Source organism: Microtus pennsylvanicus, chromosome 9 (assembly GCF_037038515.1).
Source record: "Microtus pennsylvanicus isolate mMicPen1 chromosome 9, mMicPen1.hap1, whole genome shotgun sequence".
NCBI classification, from domain to species: domain Eukaryota; kingdom Metazoa; phylum Chordata; class Mammalia; order Rodentia; family Cricetidae; genus Microtus; species Microtus pennsylvanicus.
In genome coordinates, this window is record NC_134587.1 from 18,890,663 (window position 1) to 18,907,353 (window position 16,691).

General features: G+C 41.0%; 1 protein-coding gene across 1 annotated transcript in view; it reads left to right on the forward strand.

Annotated features, from left to right (window-relative positions):
• Dpp4 (dipeptidyl peptidase 4) overlaps window positions 1-16,691 on the forward strand; it is a 77,221-nt gene that overhangs the window by 14,063 nt on the left and 46,467 nt on the right. Inside the window, exons 3-7 of the mRNA XM_075985050.1 lie at window positions 9,019-9,114; window positions 9,679-9,770; window positions 10,928-11,008; window positions 15,867-15,919; window positions 16,028-16,100. Of these exons, the coding sequence (XP_075841165.1) occupies window positions 9,019-9,114; window positions 9,679-9,770; window positions 10,928-11,008; window positions 15,867-15,919; window positions 16,028-16,100 (395 nt within the window). The remainder of the gene's footprint in view (window positions 1-9,018; window positions 9,115-9,678; window positions 9,771-10,927; window positions 11,009-15,866; window positions 15,920-16,027; window positions 16,101-16,691) is intronic.

The window sequence follows — 16,691 nt, forward strand, 5'->3', positions numbered from 1 at the left end:
ACAACTTATTGACCACAGAACCCAAATTATTGCCCACTTAGTCATTCAACAAAAACTGCAACTCCAGATGAAGATTTTGCAACCCTACAACTGGTACAGACTTTATTTCTATCTACTAAGGTTTCATGCTAACCTAGAAGTCACAGGAGATGTAGGGTAAAAATTGGTCACACAGATGCACAAACAGGAGAAAGTCTAAGGAAACGCTGAGTGCAGGGAGGAACTGTGTCAAAGGCTGGAGAATACACACATTTTGAGCTCAAAACTCAGAGGGATGCAATGAACCTAACTTTTTCCAGGATCTTGATGTCTTTTTTTATGCTTAAAGTTTCATGTTTTAGTAAAAGAATTGGGAAGTGGGGAGGCACACACAGATTGCAAATTGGCAAGGAAACTTTAGGCTTCCTAGAGAGAGACAGCATGGCACCTAAATGGGAGAATACTCAAGAGCCCTGGTTATTTCTTGGAATATCTTTTTATGGAGTTTAAGAGAAGGAGCTAACTATGGGGGGGGAGTATGTTTTCATATTTTGATGGACAGATTTGGGTTGTGTAACCCTTTGTCTACCAAGCACATTCCTTCCTGTGATGTTTCTGAATTTAATCTTGTGCACAGCCAATTATGCAAAGATGTAAGGTGCTAATAGGGCATTTTCTCTAAAAGTTCATTCAGAGGCTATACTGTCTTGCTTTACATGCCCAGACCAGTCTGAATTGGATCAACCTTCTCATGTCCATACCTAGATATATCTAAAGATATATTAGCACAGGATCTCTTCATGAATGGAGAATCACTGATGACTATTTTGGACATAAAAACATATTCCCTGTTTGGAGCAGATTGTGCAGGCAGCTCAGTGTAGGTGGGGGTCCGAGGTTGCTATGTGCATTGCTTAAAGTAGTGTGTGTATATCCCAAGTTGAGCAGAGTCTCAGGTTTCTAAGTTGTTCTTTCTTGTCACATGCCTCCATTATGAACATAGTGAAATTTAATTGACTGTTATTTTCTTGAAGCTGAATTGTTAGTCTCAGCATCACTGTAGGTACTCCAGAGAACATTTTTCAGTTTGTTCATTCTTTCTTCCTTTCTTCCTCCCCCCGTCTCTCTCTGTTTCTCTCTCTCTTTCTTTTTACATCCTGACTTTCTATAGAATGCTTGGAACAACTCAATAATACACAGTGGCATAGCTGTAGAGCTTCCTAAAACTAAGTCTTCAATAAAGCATATTAGAAATGTTACCTCATCTCAACAATGAAAACTCCCCTAAGCCTTAAAATGATATTTGTGTATTGTAAATGTTGAGTCTTTGCATGCCTGTCTCAGCCATTTCTGTGTCCTTATAACAAAATACCAGAGATTGGGTAATTAGTAGAAACCAAAATTGTCTTACAATTATAGAGGATGAGAAGCCTGGGACCATGGCACCACAGAGAATTCAGCATCTGACAAGGGTCTTTGGGATATTGCCCCAATGGCAGAAAGTTAGAAGGACAAGTTAATTCACTACAGTATTTTTTTTTTATGAAGTTCTGATTACTCCATGAGAGCAGAGTGTTCATGACTCAGTCACTTTTCTACAGGCCCTGTCTCTTATTTTTTTCATTTCCTTCCTTTTATTGAGAATAGATATTTTATCATACACTATATCCTGGTTATAGTTTCCTCTCCCTCTACTCCTCCCAGTTCTTCTTCCTTCCCTTCCCATTCAGATCCACTCCCATTCTGTCTGTGGTGGTTTGAAAGAAAATGGCCCCCAAAGAGAGTGGCACTATTTGGAGGTGTGGCCTTGTTGGAGTAGGTGTGGTCTCATTAAAGGAAGTGTGTCACTGTGAGGGTGGACTTTGAGGTCTCTTCTACGCTCAAGACAAGACCAGTGAGACAGTTTACTTCCTGTTGCCTGTATATCAACAAACAGTAACTTCTTTTCCAGCACCATGTCTGCCTGCATGCCACCATGTTCCCTACAATGATAATGAACTAAACCTCTGATATTGTAAGCCACCACTTCTTTGTAAAAGTTGCCATGATCTTGGTGTCTTTTCACAGCAATAGAAATCCTAAGATATTGCCTTTCATTAGAAAAGAATGATCAAGCCGGGCGTTGGTGGCGCACGCCTTTAATCCCAGCACTCGGGAGGCAGAGGCAGGCGGATCTCTGTGAGTTCAAGACCAGCCTGGTCTACAGAGCTAGTTCCAGGACAGGCTCCAAAACCACAGAGAAACCCTGTCTCGAAAAACTAAAAAAGAAAAAAAGAAAAGAAAAGAAAAGAATGATCAGGCTTTTTCTAAAAGATAACAACCAGACATGACAAATTAAAATATAATACTATAAAACACAAACCATCACATTGAAACTAGGACAAGGCAGCCCAACAGAAGGAAAAGAGCCCCAAGAGCAGGCACAAGAATCAGAGAACCACTTGTGGACATCCTCAGGAGTCCTATACTAAAAGCTGTAATACACAGGCAGAGGATCTGGGGAAGACACACATAGGCCCCGGGCTTGCTGTGTCAGTCTCTGTGAGCTCATATGTGCCTTGTATAGTTCATTAAGAGATTCTTGTTCTCCTGGTGTTCTTCATTCCCTCTCTCTTACACTCTTTCTGCCTCCTCTTCTGTTGGGTTCCCTGAGCGCTGAGGGTTGAGATTTAATGGAGACCTCCCATTTAGAGCTGTGTGTTCTAAGGATTCTCTCTCCATGTAATGTCTGCAAGTCCTGTCTCTTAACACCACAACAGAGAGTGAGTTTTGATGCATGACTTTTGAGGAACATTTAGACTGAAGCATTTACCACCCTTCTGACATTCAGTACCTGCTTAACTCTAGAAGCTAATTCTAGCATCCACTCAAAAGTGCCCAGTGAAGAGCCTCATTTAAGTCAGAAATGATAGAGCTCAAGAGAAGACTCATTCTGACGTAGGTTTTCTCCAGCTGTGGAACTGAAATCAAGCATGTTACATGCTTTAAACTACAATGGTGGTATAGAAATGTGATAGTTGCTCCTATTTCAAAAGAAAGTAAAAGGCAAGAAAGGAATGGTAGGTCTATGGTAAGCCCAAAACCCAACAGGGACAGCCTCATTAATTCTTTTGTGTATTGAGAAAAACATTTGGTTCAATGTTTACTTTTAGGTGCACTTGGGCCGGTCTTTATTCTCTTGCTAAGCACAACCCATATAGCATCTCTTGCAGGTTGAAGTCTTGTGCCTGTGACTTCCCCAGGATGGCATTTCAAGCTAGTTCCCTCATACTAGCCCAGCTCTCAAATCTCATTGCAGACTATCTCATTGCTCTTCTGAACTTTGTCCTACTGTGACTTTCTAGCGCAATGCTACCAAGATAGCTCTCTGTACAGGCCCTATGGCTTTCTGAAATTATCTGAGACCAGGTGGTGACTGCTATGCCTCCAAAGATCATGCATAATGTTATCTGTAGAGGCGAAAGTGCATGTACTGCATATATGCCACCAAAGAGTGTGACCAATATCTTCCAAAGTGACCACCAAGACACTCCTAAAGTCACCCACAGGGCAGCAGAAGAACATTGCACCAGAATTCAGGGAGTATAGATTCAAGGCAACTCATGGTAGTAAATACTGTGTTCCTGTCGACATGCAAGGCTTCTCTTTTGGTCTCTTGCCTTGACACGCCCATGTCTATGATGAAAAGGGCAGGACCAATAATCTCTAACATGTGTTTAAAATCATTCTTCCAGCCTTTTCGTGAATAATGCTGTCGTTTGTGATCTCTGAACTTCATGTGTTGAAAATTTAACTCCAGTGCAGAAGTCTTAAAGATGGGCCTTACAGCAGGCATTGGGCAGTGAGGGCTCTACCCTGGCAAGTGGATGATTGTTGCGTTTGAAGAAGTATGTTTATTATAAAAGGAAGTTGCATATACCCTTGCCCTCTCTTGAAGAATTTGTTGCCATGTGGTAATTTATGCTTAAGGTGCTTACAAAACATAAACTGATGATCTTGGACTTCTCAGTCTCCAGAACAATTAGTCAAATAAACTTCTACTGCTCATGTCTTACCCACTCTGTGGTGTTCATCTTAAGCACCATAAAACAGCCTGGAGCACACAGTCCTGAGCTCCCTTCTTATACATTAACCTCTGTTTCAAATAACTACTTTGCCCGAACCCTTGACATTCTTTCTGAATATACCCTTTTCATCACTATGACCTAGTCATTGAACATTTCCCAAGTATTTAAGCTCTGATTCCCTCTACTGTCAGCTCTTTCTGTAGTTCATGTCTTTATTCTTGAATTTTGCTATAGACAGTTAAGAAAACCCACAAAATACCCTGAACACCTTGCTTAGAAATTTCTTTCACCAACTTACGGCCATAGCTCTTATATTCTACTTTTCAGAAAGCCGTAATATGTAGACACAAAGTTCTTTGCCACTCGAAGAAAGGATGGTCTTTTCTCCAGTCCCCAAAAAGATGGTCCTCATTTCTGTCTAAGACTTTGCTAGAGTGGCCTGTGCTGTCCTTATTTCTTCCACTGTCCTCCCATCCTCCCTCCCTTCCTTTCTTCTGTTTTGTTTTTACATCCTGACCGAGGTTTCTTCTCCCTCTTCTCCTCCTAGTCCCCACTTTCTCTCCCTTCTCATACTCCTCCTCTGTTTCTCTTCAGAAAAGGGCAGGCCTCCCATGTGTATCAGCCAGCTTTGGCATGTCAAGTTGCAGTGAGACTATGCACCTCCTCTCCATTAAGGCTGGATGAGACAACCTGGTAAAAGGAAGGAGTTCCAGAAACACATAAGAGAGTCAGAGACAGGCCTGCTCCCACTATTAGGAGTCCCACAAGAAAAGCATATATGCAGAGAGCCTAGGTCAGTCCCATGCAGGTTTCCTGGTTGCTGGTTCGTCTCTGTGATTTCCTATGAGACCGGGTTAGTCGATTCTGTCTCCCACCTTTCTTAACATGACCACTTAGGATAATTTCAAAGAAGACCGAGGCTTTCTCTGAAGCTCTGTTCTTTGGAGCTGTCACTAACATTGTTCTTAGTGCTACATTCACAGTAACAGCAGGAGGCACGTTTTGACATGCGGTTCAGATTCTATCCATCACCCAGTTCCAACGTTGCTTAGCAACTCTCCACTTCTCAGGTACCAATTTCTGTATTAGTCATTTTGTGCTGCTATGACAAAATATCAAAGGCTGGGTGATTACAAAGAACAGACATTTATTTCTCATAGTCCTAGAAGATGGGAAAGTAGAGGTCAGGGTGATAGTCAGTTAGCATTGGGTAGGAGACATCTTTTAACGGCAGCATCAGCCCATGATAGAAAGGAGAGGGACTCACCCCTCCCACCCCGTGTATAAGGCTCAAATGCATTCCCGAGAGTAAAACCTTCAGGACTTAGTTGCCTCTTTCCAAGATTGCGCCTCTTAAAACTGGTATAATGGGTTAGACCTAAATTATAGCAAGAGTGTAGTATTTCCCCTAAGCCCATGTGGTGTGAAAAGTAAGTCTGTGCTCAAAACCAGGTCCTTGGCTAAGATCACCTGCTATGCCATTTTTCTAGTGTTTGGTGACTCAGTGGAGATGAGACTGGATAACCCAGTCTCAGCGTCTGAGAAACCTGGCTATTAATTGCTTCTTCCTTCTTACTGAATTTTCTTTTTTTGTCTGTCAAGGCTGATATTTTACAAGAGTGAATTCTGAAGTAACACCTGTTTTATTTCTTTGTACTCGTCACAGAAACAAACATCAGTGTGGAATGTTGACTGGTTGCCATATGGCACCCACAAACTATAACCAGATACCTCTTTTGCCTGTTTTTTTTTTATTAACAACTTTATGCATTTGCGAGTCATAAGGAGCATATTTCTTTTTAGAAGTATTTCATTAGCTATTTAATTTCCAAAGAAGTTTATCTTTGCAAAGTAGAACTATTACAAATCAGAATTCAAGAGATAAAAGATTAATGATGAAGGAGCATAATTATTTAAAATGAAATATACTTTACACACACTGTGACCATTGGTCAAAGTCAAGGCTGCTTTGCAAAACCGTAGTCTCTTTTATCAGGACCTTATCATTCTGGAATTACTTTTCATCTGGAAGTAATTCTGATCCTGAAGCTAGGATTCATTACACCACTCCAACCCTTTGGTGAGATCTTATTATTAAGTCAATCCATTTTAAATGCTACTATTCTGATTTTTATGAGTGACAACTGGCATTTCCACACGGTTCAAACTAGTATTTTCAGCCAAGGAAGTAAAACCGAATGCATCGAGTATCTTTTCTAAAACTCTAAACGAAAGAGGAATGCATTTCTTTATGAGCTGATGGGTAACATATGATTAACTGCTCTCCTTGGCTGGCATAATGCTTTGAACCAATACGTCAAGTGAACGGCATGTCCTGGGTCGCACCACGAAAACCGTGCGATCAGCCAAGGACCTTCATCTGTCGCTGCAACAGTGCCATGTCAGGGAGCAAGGAGACGAGGAAGGAGCAACGCGAACACGGGCATGTCCTACACGAGTGTGATGGAATAGGTCGTGCCTTGGCAGCGAACTGTGAACTTGATAAAGGTCAAAACCTGGACTTGGCATTCACATCTCGCAGAACTCGCTTATCTAGATGTTTCCAAACTGTCTTCCAATGTGTCCTGCTTAGCAAAAGGCAAGTTAGAAAAGGGAAAGAAAGGGAGGAAGAAAGAAAGAAAGAAAGAAAGAAAGAAAGAAAGAAAGAAAGAAAGAAAGAAAGAAAGAAAGAAAGAAAGACACATACACATACAAGGAACATCTTTTGTTCTACTTGCTTCAGTGTGGCCATGCTCTGGGTTTGCCGCTTTGGGTCTATTTGTGAATATATAGAAACTGCACTCAGCGGTTTGCATTCGGTTTGCTAAACAGACATTTCAAGCTGGAGCTCACAAGAGCTGCAGTTGCTTGCACAATATTGGGCCTGCCAATGGCCAGTCATGAATGAGAAAGGAATCAATGGGGTCCTACCCATCCTGGCTACTGATGGATTCTGGGGGAGGAAAGGAGTTCTTATCTTGTTCTTGCTCACTTAGATGGTTAAATGCAGTGGGTCACAAAACAAAAGATGTGAACATGAAAAAAGAACGTGTAAGGAAGAGTAGGAATTGGCAAGGGTGGGTGAATAACAACAACCAGGATGCATTGTATACATATATAAACTTTTTAAAGAATAAGTTTCATTAAAAAATAACTCTCAACACAAGTAATTAAGTGATAAGAGCAAAAAGAACATGAGAAGCAAATTAGAGGGGACAGAACAGAAGTCCTCATGAAAGAGCTGAGAGACAGAAAACAAAAGCAGCTGAAGCCATTACAAGGAACTGATTGAGGATGAGGAGCAGAGGCGGGAAAGCCAAAGATGGCACCTGTGTTCAGTGGCAGATCACATGCCTGGATAAGATGTGTAACATGAAGGTCTGCTAGTTGGGGTTTATGTCCTGCCCAGTCCTCCAGCCGTTTAGTCCCAGAGAAAATCACACAGAGAGTCTAAAATAGGTTATAAACTGATTGACCCATTAGCTCAGGCTTCTTATTAGCTCTTATCACTTATATTAACTCATTATTCTTATCTATGTTAGCCACATGGCTCAGTACCTTTCTCAGCAGGGTAGGTCACATCTTGCTTCTTTGGTAGTCCGGGAAGGACTAGGGAGGAATGGGCTTCCTCCTTCCCAGCATTTTCCTGTTCTCATTGCCCCATGTTTACTTCCTGTCTAGTTGACCTGCCAATACTTCCTGCCTGGCCAATCAGTGTTTATTTAAAACATGATTGACAGAATACAGACAATTACCCCTCACCAAAGATGGCATCTGCAGGCCGTGTACAGGAGCTGAAGAGAGTGCTTTGTCAGACGGTAGAGGGTTGCTAGGGCCAAGCAAAGGCCTTCAGGTGTTCCTGGAGGCAACAGAGAACACCTGAACAGAGAGGGTTGAGGACAAGATCACCAGGCTGAAAGGCGTTCATTCTCTTGGTGGTGTGGAGGAGGGATAGCAATGGAGAACCTGAAATCATGACTCTTGGAAACAGATTTCTCAGGAAGAATCAACAAGGGCATTTACACAGAAGTAGGAGGAGACAAAAGAGATAATAAAAAATGATTTTAAGGACTGGCAAGGTGGTTCAGTGGATAAAGGTGCTTGTTACCAAGCCTGAAGATGGGAGTTAGATTACAGATCCAGTATAAAGGAAGACGAAGAATGAGGGAACCAATTCTTGCAGGGCATGCTCTCACTTTGACTCATATCCCATGGCACGTGTGTGCTTTCTCTCAAACACACACACACACACACACACACGCTTACTTTAAAAAACTAATTTAAAAAATGACTTTAGCCTTTGAATGTGAGTCCCTACTAGTAGAATACAGAACCCCATGAATCTCACCAAGTTTAAGAAAGAGCAATGATAGAAACCAAGATCTCTCATGAGAATGATCAGCATATACCAAAGGTTTCTGAAGAACAACAGAAGTTAGAAATGACCTGAAGACCACAGCAAAGGGTGATCTGGCCCTGTGGCATCCCCTACAGTAGTCTCTGGCCTCTTGTACCTATTGCCTTGAAATGAACACAGTTAAAAGGAAATGTGCTGTAAGGTGGCATACTTTGAAGAATTAGTCCAAAAAAGATTATGGGAAGTCTAATTAGTAACATTTAAATACTGGTTAATGCTGAAATGATAATATTTTTACATGTTGTGCTAAATGCAATATGCCATTATAATTAAATTATCTTTGTCTTCAACCATGGCTGCTGGGAAATATACTCACCGTATTCCTGTTGATATTTCTGATCTAGACATTCTCAACGAACCTCACTCGTATAATTGTGAACATACTCTATGCTTAAAGGAATTCTCACCCCATTTACATGATCTGAAATCTTTCAAGATATAGTTTGTATTCTGTGAGCTTATTTTAAGATTTTGTGATCAGGTATATTAATTTATTCCAAACTTCGCTATTCTATCTTACTGAATATTTTCCTCTTTTTATTTTCCTGCCAACAGATGATGCGGCAACTGATAGCCGCAGAACTTATTTGCTAGCTGATTATTTAAAGAATACATTTAGAATCAAGTCCTACTCCTTGCGGTGGGTGTCAGGTAAGGTCCATGAGATAGAACTGTTATATTTGTATTCATTCTAGTGAGCTTGGGCTGCTGAGTGCTTTGGGCAGTGAGAAGAGACAGTCCTCGCTTTCAAAACTCATGCAGAGTATTTGTTCTTTCTTAGAAGTTAAGGGGGGAGCTGGGCAGTGATGATGCACGCCTTTAAGACCAGCACTCGGGAGGAAGAGGCAGAGTTAGGTGGATCTTTGTGAGTTCAAGGCCAGCCTGGTTTACAGAGTGAGTTCCAGGACAGCCAGAACTACACAGAGAAACTATCTCAGAAATAGCAAAAAATAAAAATAAGGAAAAAAAAAGCAAAGGGGCAGATAGGAGCAAACCGAAGTACTTCTTTGTTTTCTGCTGTAAAGAGTTCAATGTGAATTGAAAGCTTGACATGAACGATGGACACTGGACGGGTGTTAGTACAATGTCCTTTGTTTCTGTTTGCCTGGCATAAAGGGTTTATGTGCCCTGTGTGAGCTTAATTTTTAAACATTTAGCTTAGGGAAGTGTTTGGCAGCAACTTGTAATACTGATCCGGCCATTTTCTCTCTTTAGATTATGAATACCTCTACAAACAAGAAAACAATATCTTGCTAGTCAATGCTGAACATGGAAACAGCTCCATTTTCTTGAAGAACAGTACCTTTGTATGTTTAGTCAACACAATTAATTCATGTCTGGAATTCTGGGGACTGTTTTCATTTCCTTTCCAACCATGAGGACTCATTTCTCACCCTGTCGGACTCTGCGACACATGGTCCCGTGGATCCTCTTCTCCTTCTTGAAATGCTCCCCGTCTTGGCTACTTTTTAGTCTCCTTTGGTGATTCCTCCTCTGCCTGTGTGTTTGAGTGTAAGTGTTCCTCGGGCTTTGCCTTTCCTCACCTTGGGTGCGCGGCATGTACTTCCTGGCACTGCTGTTTCTCCTCCGGACTTGATTCTCTTACGTACCTTAACACTAACATCCCAAGACTGAGACTTCACTTTCCCTGAACCTGCTAGACCCTCCACAGCCCCCGTGTGCCTACTGAAGTCGGCATCCCAAGCTAGGCTAGTTTTCTTCCTGTCAGTACGCTAGTGTCTCAAGCCATCATGTTCTTGCTCAACTCCCGTCTTGGAAATAATCCCTCGAAGTTTCCCAAGTCACTTCCACTGAAAACTTTATAGTCTTTAACTTTCCCACCATCTTCTAGAATTAGCTACGCAACACTATGGAGTCCCTCTGCATGCCAACTATCCCACAGATCTCTATTCTTCCTGTGACGTTGTCGCTGGTCTGGAGATCAGACTGCTACCATCCCCCCTGTTTTCCTTCTGATCTCCTCGACATGCCACCAGGGTGTCCCGTGACAAATGAACAAAGTAGCTATGGCACAGTCACCTCCACCTACCAAAAATCTTTAGTTTGTAGTGCATGACCTATGTTTTTGTGACTTAATGTCCTTCCTCCTTCCGCCATGTTGGCACAGCCGAGCTGTATTATGGTTACACGCAAGCCTCTAACACACTCTAGAGATGAGCCTTCTCTCTCACGCTGTCCCTCTGTCCATGCCGCCCACCCTGTTCACAGAGTCCCATCTGTGTCCCGAACCATACCCCCCTCAGCCAGTCCTCCCCTTTCTGGCTTTCTAGCTGTCGTTGTTGTCCCCCTAACACCACTGCCATCTGCGTGGCTGACTGTGCTATCCCATCGTCACTGGACGTTCTCAAGGCACAGTCCCTATATGCAGGGCTCCCTCTCCCTAGAGAATGACCAGGGAAGGCATCCAAGCCATTCAGTTTCCCTTCTTTTCCTTGACCAACAGGAAAGCTTTGGAGATTCTATCAGTGATTATTCAGTGTCGCCTGACGGACGGTTCGTCCTCTTAGAATACAACTATGTGAAGGTAAAGAAAATTCTTTGCTTATGAGATATCTTAAAATGAATATATTGTTTTATAATTGACTTCAACTATATGCCTATTTAAGGATAACTGACAGAAAAACCCATTCAGTCTGTATCTAATATGTCGTTTATAAATGACAAATCTACTGAGTATCTTCAAAGGAATGTACCTTAATGATTTCAAGTACTTAAAGGCATAATTAATACATTAGGAGGGCAAACAATGAAGCTTAATAAAATTTATCATAGGAATTGATATGATTTTAAAGTAACTTTATGTATCTGACTTGTACACACAGTATCAGGTCCCATGTCCCCCTCTGTTCAGTCTATGTATATATAGTATGACCTTCAGTAAGTACTTGTTTTAAAGATGTTAACATCCCATCTAACCAAGGAGACTCTGGACAAGACACCGACAACATCCCAACCTTATTCAAGCCAGTCTTGAGTGAACAAAAAATCACACAAGTCCTACTGAGAATGTCCAGCTCCTCCCAGTCACCGATGGAAAGTAGAGTTCTCAGGCATTTGAAAAGATTATCATTAAGTCACGCATCCTCTCCATGGTCATCCAGCTGAGCTTTTTGGATTATTTTGCAGCTGATAACAGCTGTCAAGAACAGGGAGTTTTAAAGTGGGGAGGAAGGACCGAAAACCTCTAGAGATACTCCATACCGAAAAACAGAATACAAAGGTGGTGATTCCTACCCTTGACTTTTTTTCCTGGGATAAATAGAGTTGAGTGGCCTTATCTCACAGACCAAGCATGCTGGACTCTGGCCAAGTCAGCACTCCCTCCTCTGTTTGCCATCTCAGGATGGTGTCGCCCAGTCATGGTGTTTACCTTGGATCCAGACCGCGTGGGATCTATTTCCTGCTTAGGGAGACTCCATGTTCTGCTAAACCCATCAACTCTAAGCAAATCAGATCCCCGCATCACTTCTCCATGGCTGTTCTCCGTTTATGTGGTGGTGTGCCTAACTCGGTGCTTTTTATTTAAATGCCTTCATCAAACTCACTTGTGAAAAATTTGAAAGTCCTGGTGTCTTCCTTTATTTTTGCCTCCAATCAACTCAAGCTTCTGGGATTAACTTGTTCATGGTGTAGATTATTCCCACGAGAGCTGCAAACTGATGGATGACAGTTATGAATGTTAAAAGCTAATGTGTGAAGGTAAAACAGAAGTAGGATGAAAAAAAAGCACTTCCGGGTACTGTTTAGGCTGCATTTACAAGTGTGATGCGGTGCACTATGAGATGTAGCTCCCTGGCTGGGCGCAGACACCAGCATTAGTGATGTGTGTTTTTATCACTGGTGTTTCCCATTTCATTGTGTTTTTTAGATCCTTCTATCCACTCAGGTAGTCGTCAGTGTGTTTCTGTTACATTGTAACTTAGTTTATGCTGTAGCTATGCTAAGCTGTATCCTCCAATGACATCCCTTACACCAAACAAGAGCAGCGTGCATAGCACAGCAGGGCCTTTGTGTGTGGACCTCAGTCTTCCATCTGGAGCATCCCGTCCCACACACATCATGTCTGACCAGCACTCCTTTCTCCTGCTTCGCTTCAGAGTCACATGACTCTGCTTTTTTCTCAAGCGTCACTTGCCTGCCCATCCAAGAACCAAAGTACTTGCTATTGCTTTCTGATGGAGTCTTTTTTTCCCCAGAATCCTTCAGTTTTCTGTCTTTATTAGCTCCTTTCCAGGCTGTTTCTGATCACTTTAGTATGGCTTCCCATCATTCCAGCTACCCCATACCTCCACATCACTCCATCTCGTTACCCTCTTTCATTTTCTCCCTAACATTTGTGCCATTTTGCTATTTCTTTGCTTATTTATTGCCTTCCATAGTTCTTGCCAGTTTTCCCATTTTTTTTAAGGCTCTACCATATTTCCAGCCCCTAGGACTGAACCACATAGTAGATGTTCAAGAAATATATATTAGGTGAATGCATGCTTCATTGCCAAACACTGAATTCTCAGGTAGCTGCAAACAGGGGACTGTGTCTTCCCTTTCTTCTTCTTTTTCTTTTTTTTACTTCTGAGAGTATCCAATAGAATTTGAGAACAATAGCATCGACAGCTTGACACACACCTTCACAAACAAAAAGAAAATGCTAATTTTATTGCATTTTCTTAGCCATGCATGGTCCAGTGTATTTTCACATCCTGCTCCATCATATCTTCAACCACTGTTTCTAAGTTGCAAATAAAGGCAAATGAGCAACTGAATGTATGAGCGAGTGAATAGGTGTCCTGCCATCTGTGTGGATGCTCCCCTAGCATCTCTCCTCACTGCCACACCCTCTGGAGACAGAGTTGTGCTCCCTATTGCGCTCTGACCACGCCTCATAGCCTGCCATTGTTGCCTTTGTCATCTGGTTTTCCTCAAAGAATAAAACAAGTTTAGAAAGCAGCTTGTCTGACTTTATAAAGTGGGAACTTTGGATTCCAGGGTAGGAGATGCTGTAGCTTAGGACCTTAAACATGGCCTTTCTTATCTGTGCATTTTAGCTTCTGCTTTAGGGAAGTCTTTCTCCCATTCTCCATGGCCGTCATCCACTAAGAACCCAGCTTAAGTATCCTCTTTCCCACCGGCTTGATCCAGAGCCAAATTAGAATTGCACCTTTTCTTGCCTGCCTCCATCACTGCTCTTGGTACATCTTACTGGGATTTCTTTATTACAGTGCATGTTCTCATGTTCCTTGCTCAGTTAGGATCCCTTTAGTGGGAGCAGTATCTGGTAGGTGAACACAACAGTGTTTATAGACTAAGTAGATTGATAAACCGTCTTCATTTTATACTTCCTGAGGATTTTGTCATGATCTTGAGGTAATCTCAGTCTTTCTTAGTATTTCTAGACTTTACCACACCTTTTGGCTTTGGGAAATATTGTGTTTGAGGTTGCCAAGAAACAAGCATAGGGTGTGTTGAAATAATCCAGGATTCAGGAAAGGAATGTATGACTTACAAAAAATGAGAATTTAATAAATAGGTGTTGAAATGAGGGCGTAGGAGAGTGAGAAGTGATACGTGGTAAGGTTAGGAGGCCTGGCCTGGCTGCATCTCAGCGCTGCTGCCATGTAGCCAATTTCCTCCTTATTGACAGAGCTGTACTTTAGTTTGGTTTCTGAAATAGTACTGCAAGGTGTGTACCACAGTTTAGCTATCTAATGAGAATAAGACTCACTTTATTATACATGCAACTACTAGATAATACAAAGGCACACGCAAGGAATTTCAGAAGTATCTTTAATTTTATTCACAAACACATATAGAGAAACACAGTTTCTCACGAATGTGAGGGTGTACTTATACATAACATAGATCTATCCCTTACCCGTTTTTGCTTAGTTTCCTAAAGCCTAGCATATTTCTCTCTGTATCTTCTATTAATTCATATAATGTTATGAAAACATACAGGGTTCCTTTCCAGTTACTGCTTGCTCTATAGAAATGGAATGTGAGATCATAGTGCTCCTCTTTCCAAGTCATAGTTCTACATCCTGCCTCCTGGTCCTTTCCCAGTCTTCTCTATAAACATCCTATACTGGAGAAGATCCATTTGTAGCAATGCAGGTGCCGATACTGATGCATTGGTATTAACTCAAGTCTGCGGTTCTCCATTGAAGTCCTTTGTAAATTGCGACAGGGTATAGTATGTATCCAACACCAAGGAGTTCTGGAGATGAGTGGTCTCACTGTGACCATGGGCTCTGCCAGTTCTGTCCTCCCCAACACCAAGCATTACTGTTTCTACAGTTTTGCCTTTTCTAGAAAGTCACACAGTTAGTTCAGTATGTAAACTTTCTGATTGCTTGATAGTTTTTTTTAAAACCACTAAATGGTATTCTGTTGCATTATATATCACAGTCTGTTAATCTATTCACCCATAATTGAAAGACAATTTAGATGCTTCCAAGTTTGGGCAATTCTGAATAAAGTTTCTGTAAACACTTCTATGCAGGTTTTAAATATTAAGGAATTTGCTGTAAAATCATTTGGATTTGGGATTTTCTTTACTTTTACTGATTGATTCCATATGTTTATTAGATGTAGGACTATATCAAAGAAATTTCCTTGTTTCTACTTTTTATGACTTATTGAAAAAATGTTCATAATGGTCTCTCAACCTTTTAATGATTGCAAGGTCTGTTTTGATGTCTCATTTTCATTTCTGATAGCAATTTCTTGTTTTTCTGTTATGTTAACTATTATCAAAGTTTTAACTGTCTTATAGACCCAACATTTGATTATGTTGAGTTTCCCCACTGTATGCATCTGTTTCAGACTAGCCTTTATTCTTTCTTTTAGCTACCTTGGATTTAGTTTGCTTTTCATTTTCAACTGCTTGGCTGTTTAAAATTGAAGACACACATGTGTTAATCTTAAAATCTATTTACAGATAGCTTTAAAATTACAACACTGGATAGTTTCATCATTGCACAAAGCATTAAGGATGCCTCCTTGTCCCCACCACTGACAGAATCAAAAATCTAAATATTTTAGAAGCCATATGGGTGACAGGTGAAAATGTGAGTTTTTCTGAACAGACATTCTTACCGTACTATGCTCAGAATAATATCCCTCAATATCAAAACTGACACTGTGGTCCATAGAGATCCTGTAAAAGGCCCTTGGAGGAGGTGATGCAAAAGTGAATAAACTCTACCTGACATTTTACTTGATGATTTCAACGTATTTTCAATTCTGAAATTCTAAGAATTTAAGGGATGATAATGTGTGTTGAAATTTGAACTTTATTCAATAGCCTCTTATCATACCCGTCATCTTTAGCCAATGGCCGACTTGTCAGGATCACAGAAGACTGAGATGTCTGTTTTCTGTTGCAGCAATGGAGGCACTCCTACACAGCTTCATACAGTGTTTATGACTTGGAGAAAAGGTCAGTGAGTTCTCCCAACAAGACTACAAGGCTTTTCTGATATAATTTTAAAGGATATCTCACAGGGAGTTATTCTTTGGGCATTATATCCTCTTATCTTTTCTCCAGACAGCTGATCACAGAAGAGAAGATTCCAAATAACACACAGTGGATCACATGGTCACCAGAAGGTCATAAATTGGTTAGTACATTTCTCCTGTTGTGATAAAAATGTTGGCTGGAATCTTACATAGGCAGATACTACTCAGCCTGGTATAAAGTAAATACTTTGAAAGCTCACTCATTCACTATATTAGAAATAGTATCATTACTCAGAACATTTTATTAGCACAACAAAATAGAATTATTAAAAGTTCTAGGTATCTTTTATAGAGTTGTTTTTTCCACTAGCAAAAAAAAAATGTTCATTAAACTTTTTTGTTCCCCTTGTGCTTGGATATTTTTGAGCCTCTCTTCAAAATCATTGTAGATATATCTCCTGTTCTATGATTCTAGAGGAATGTTTGAAGCCGAAAGAATTTTAATAGCAAGATGGGGCGTTTTCTGTAGCCACACTTCCCTCTCTAAGAATGCAGCTACATTCCCTCTAACATCCTAAGCAAGAAGCACAAACATAAATCATCTCGTGAAGGTTGTGCTGGATCTTCACGTAAACTCTACTATCTACATAGTGGCAGCTGCAAGCCTCCTTGCTCACTACGTTAGGAGCTTTTTAGTTATTATTTCATGATTATAGAGTGTGTGCCTGGAATTTAGGAACGAGGTTTCTACT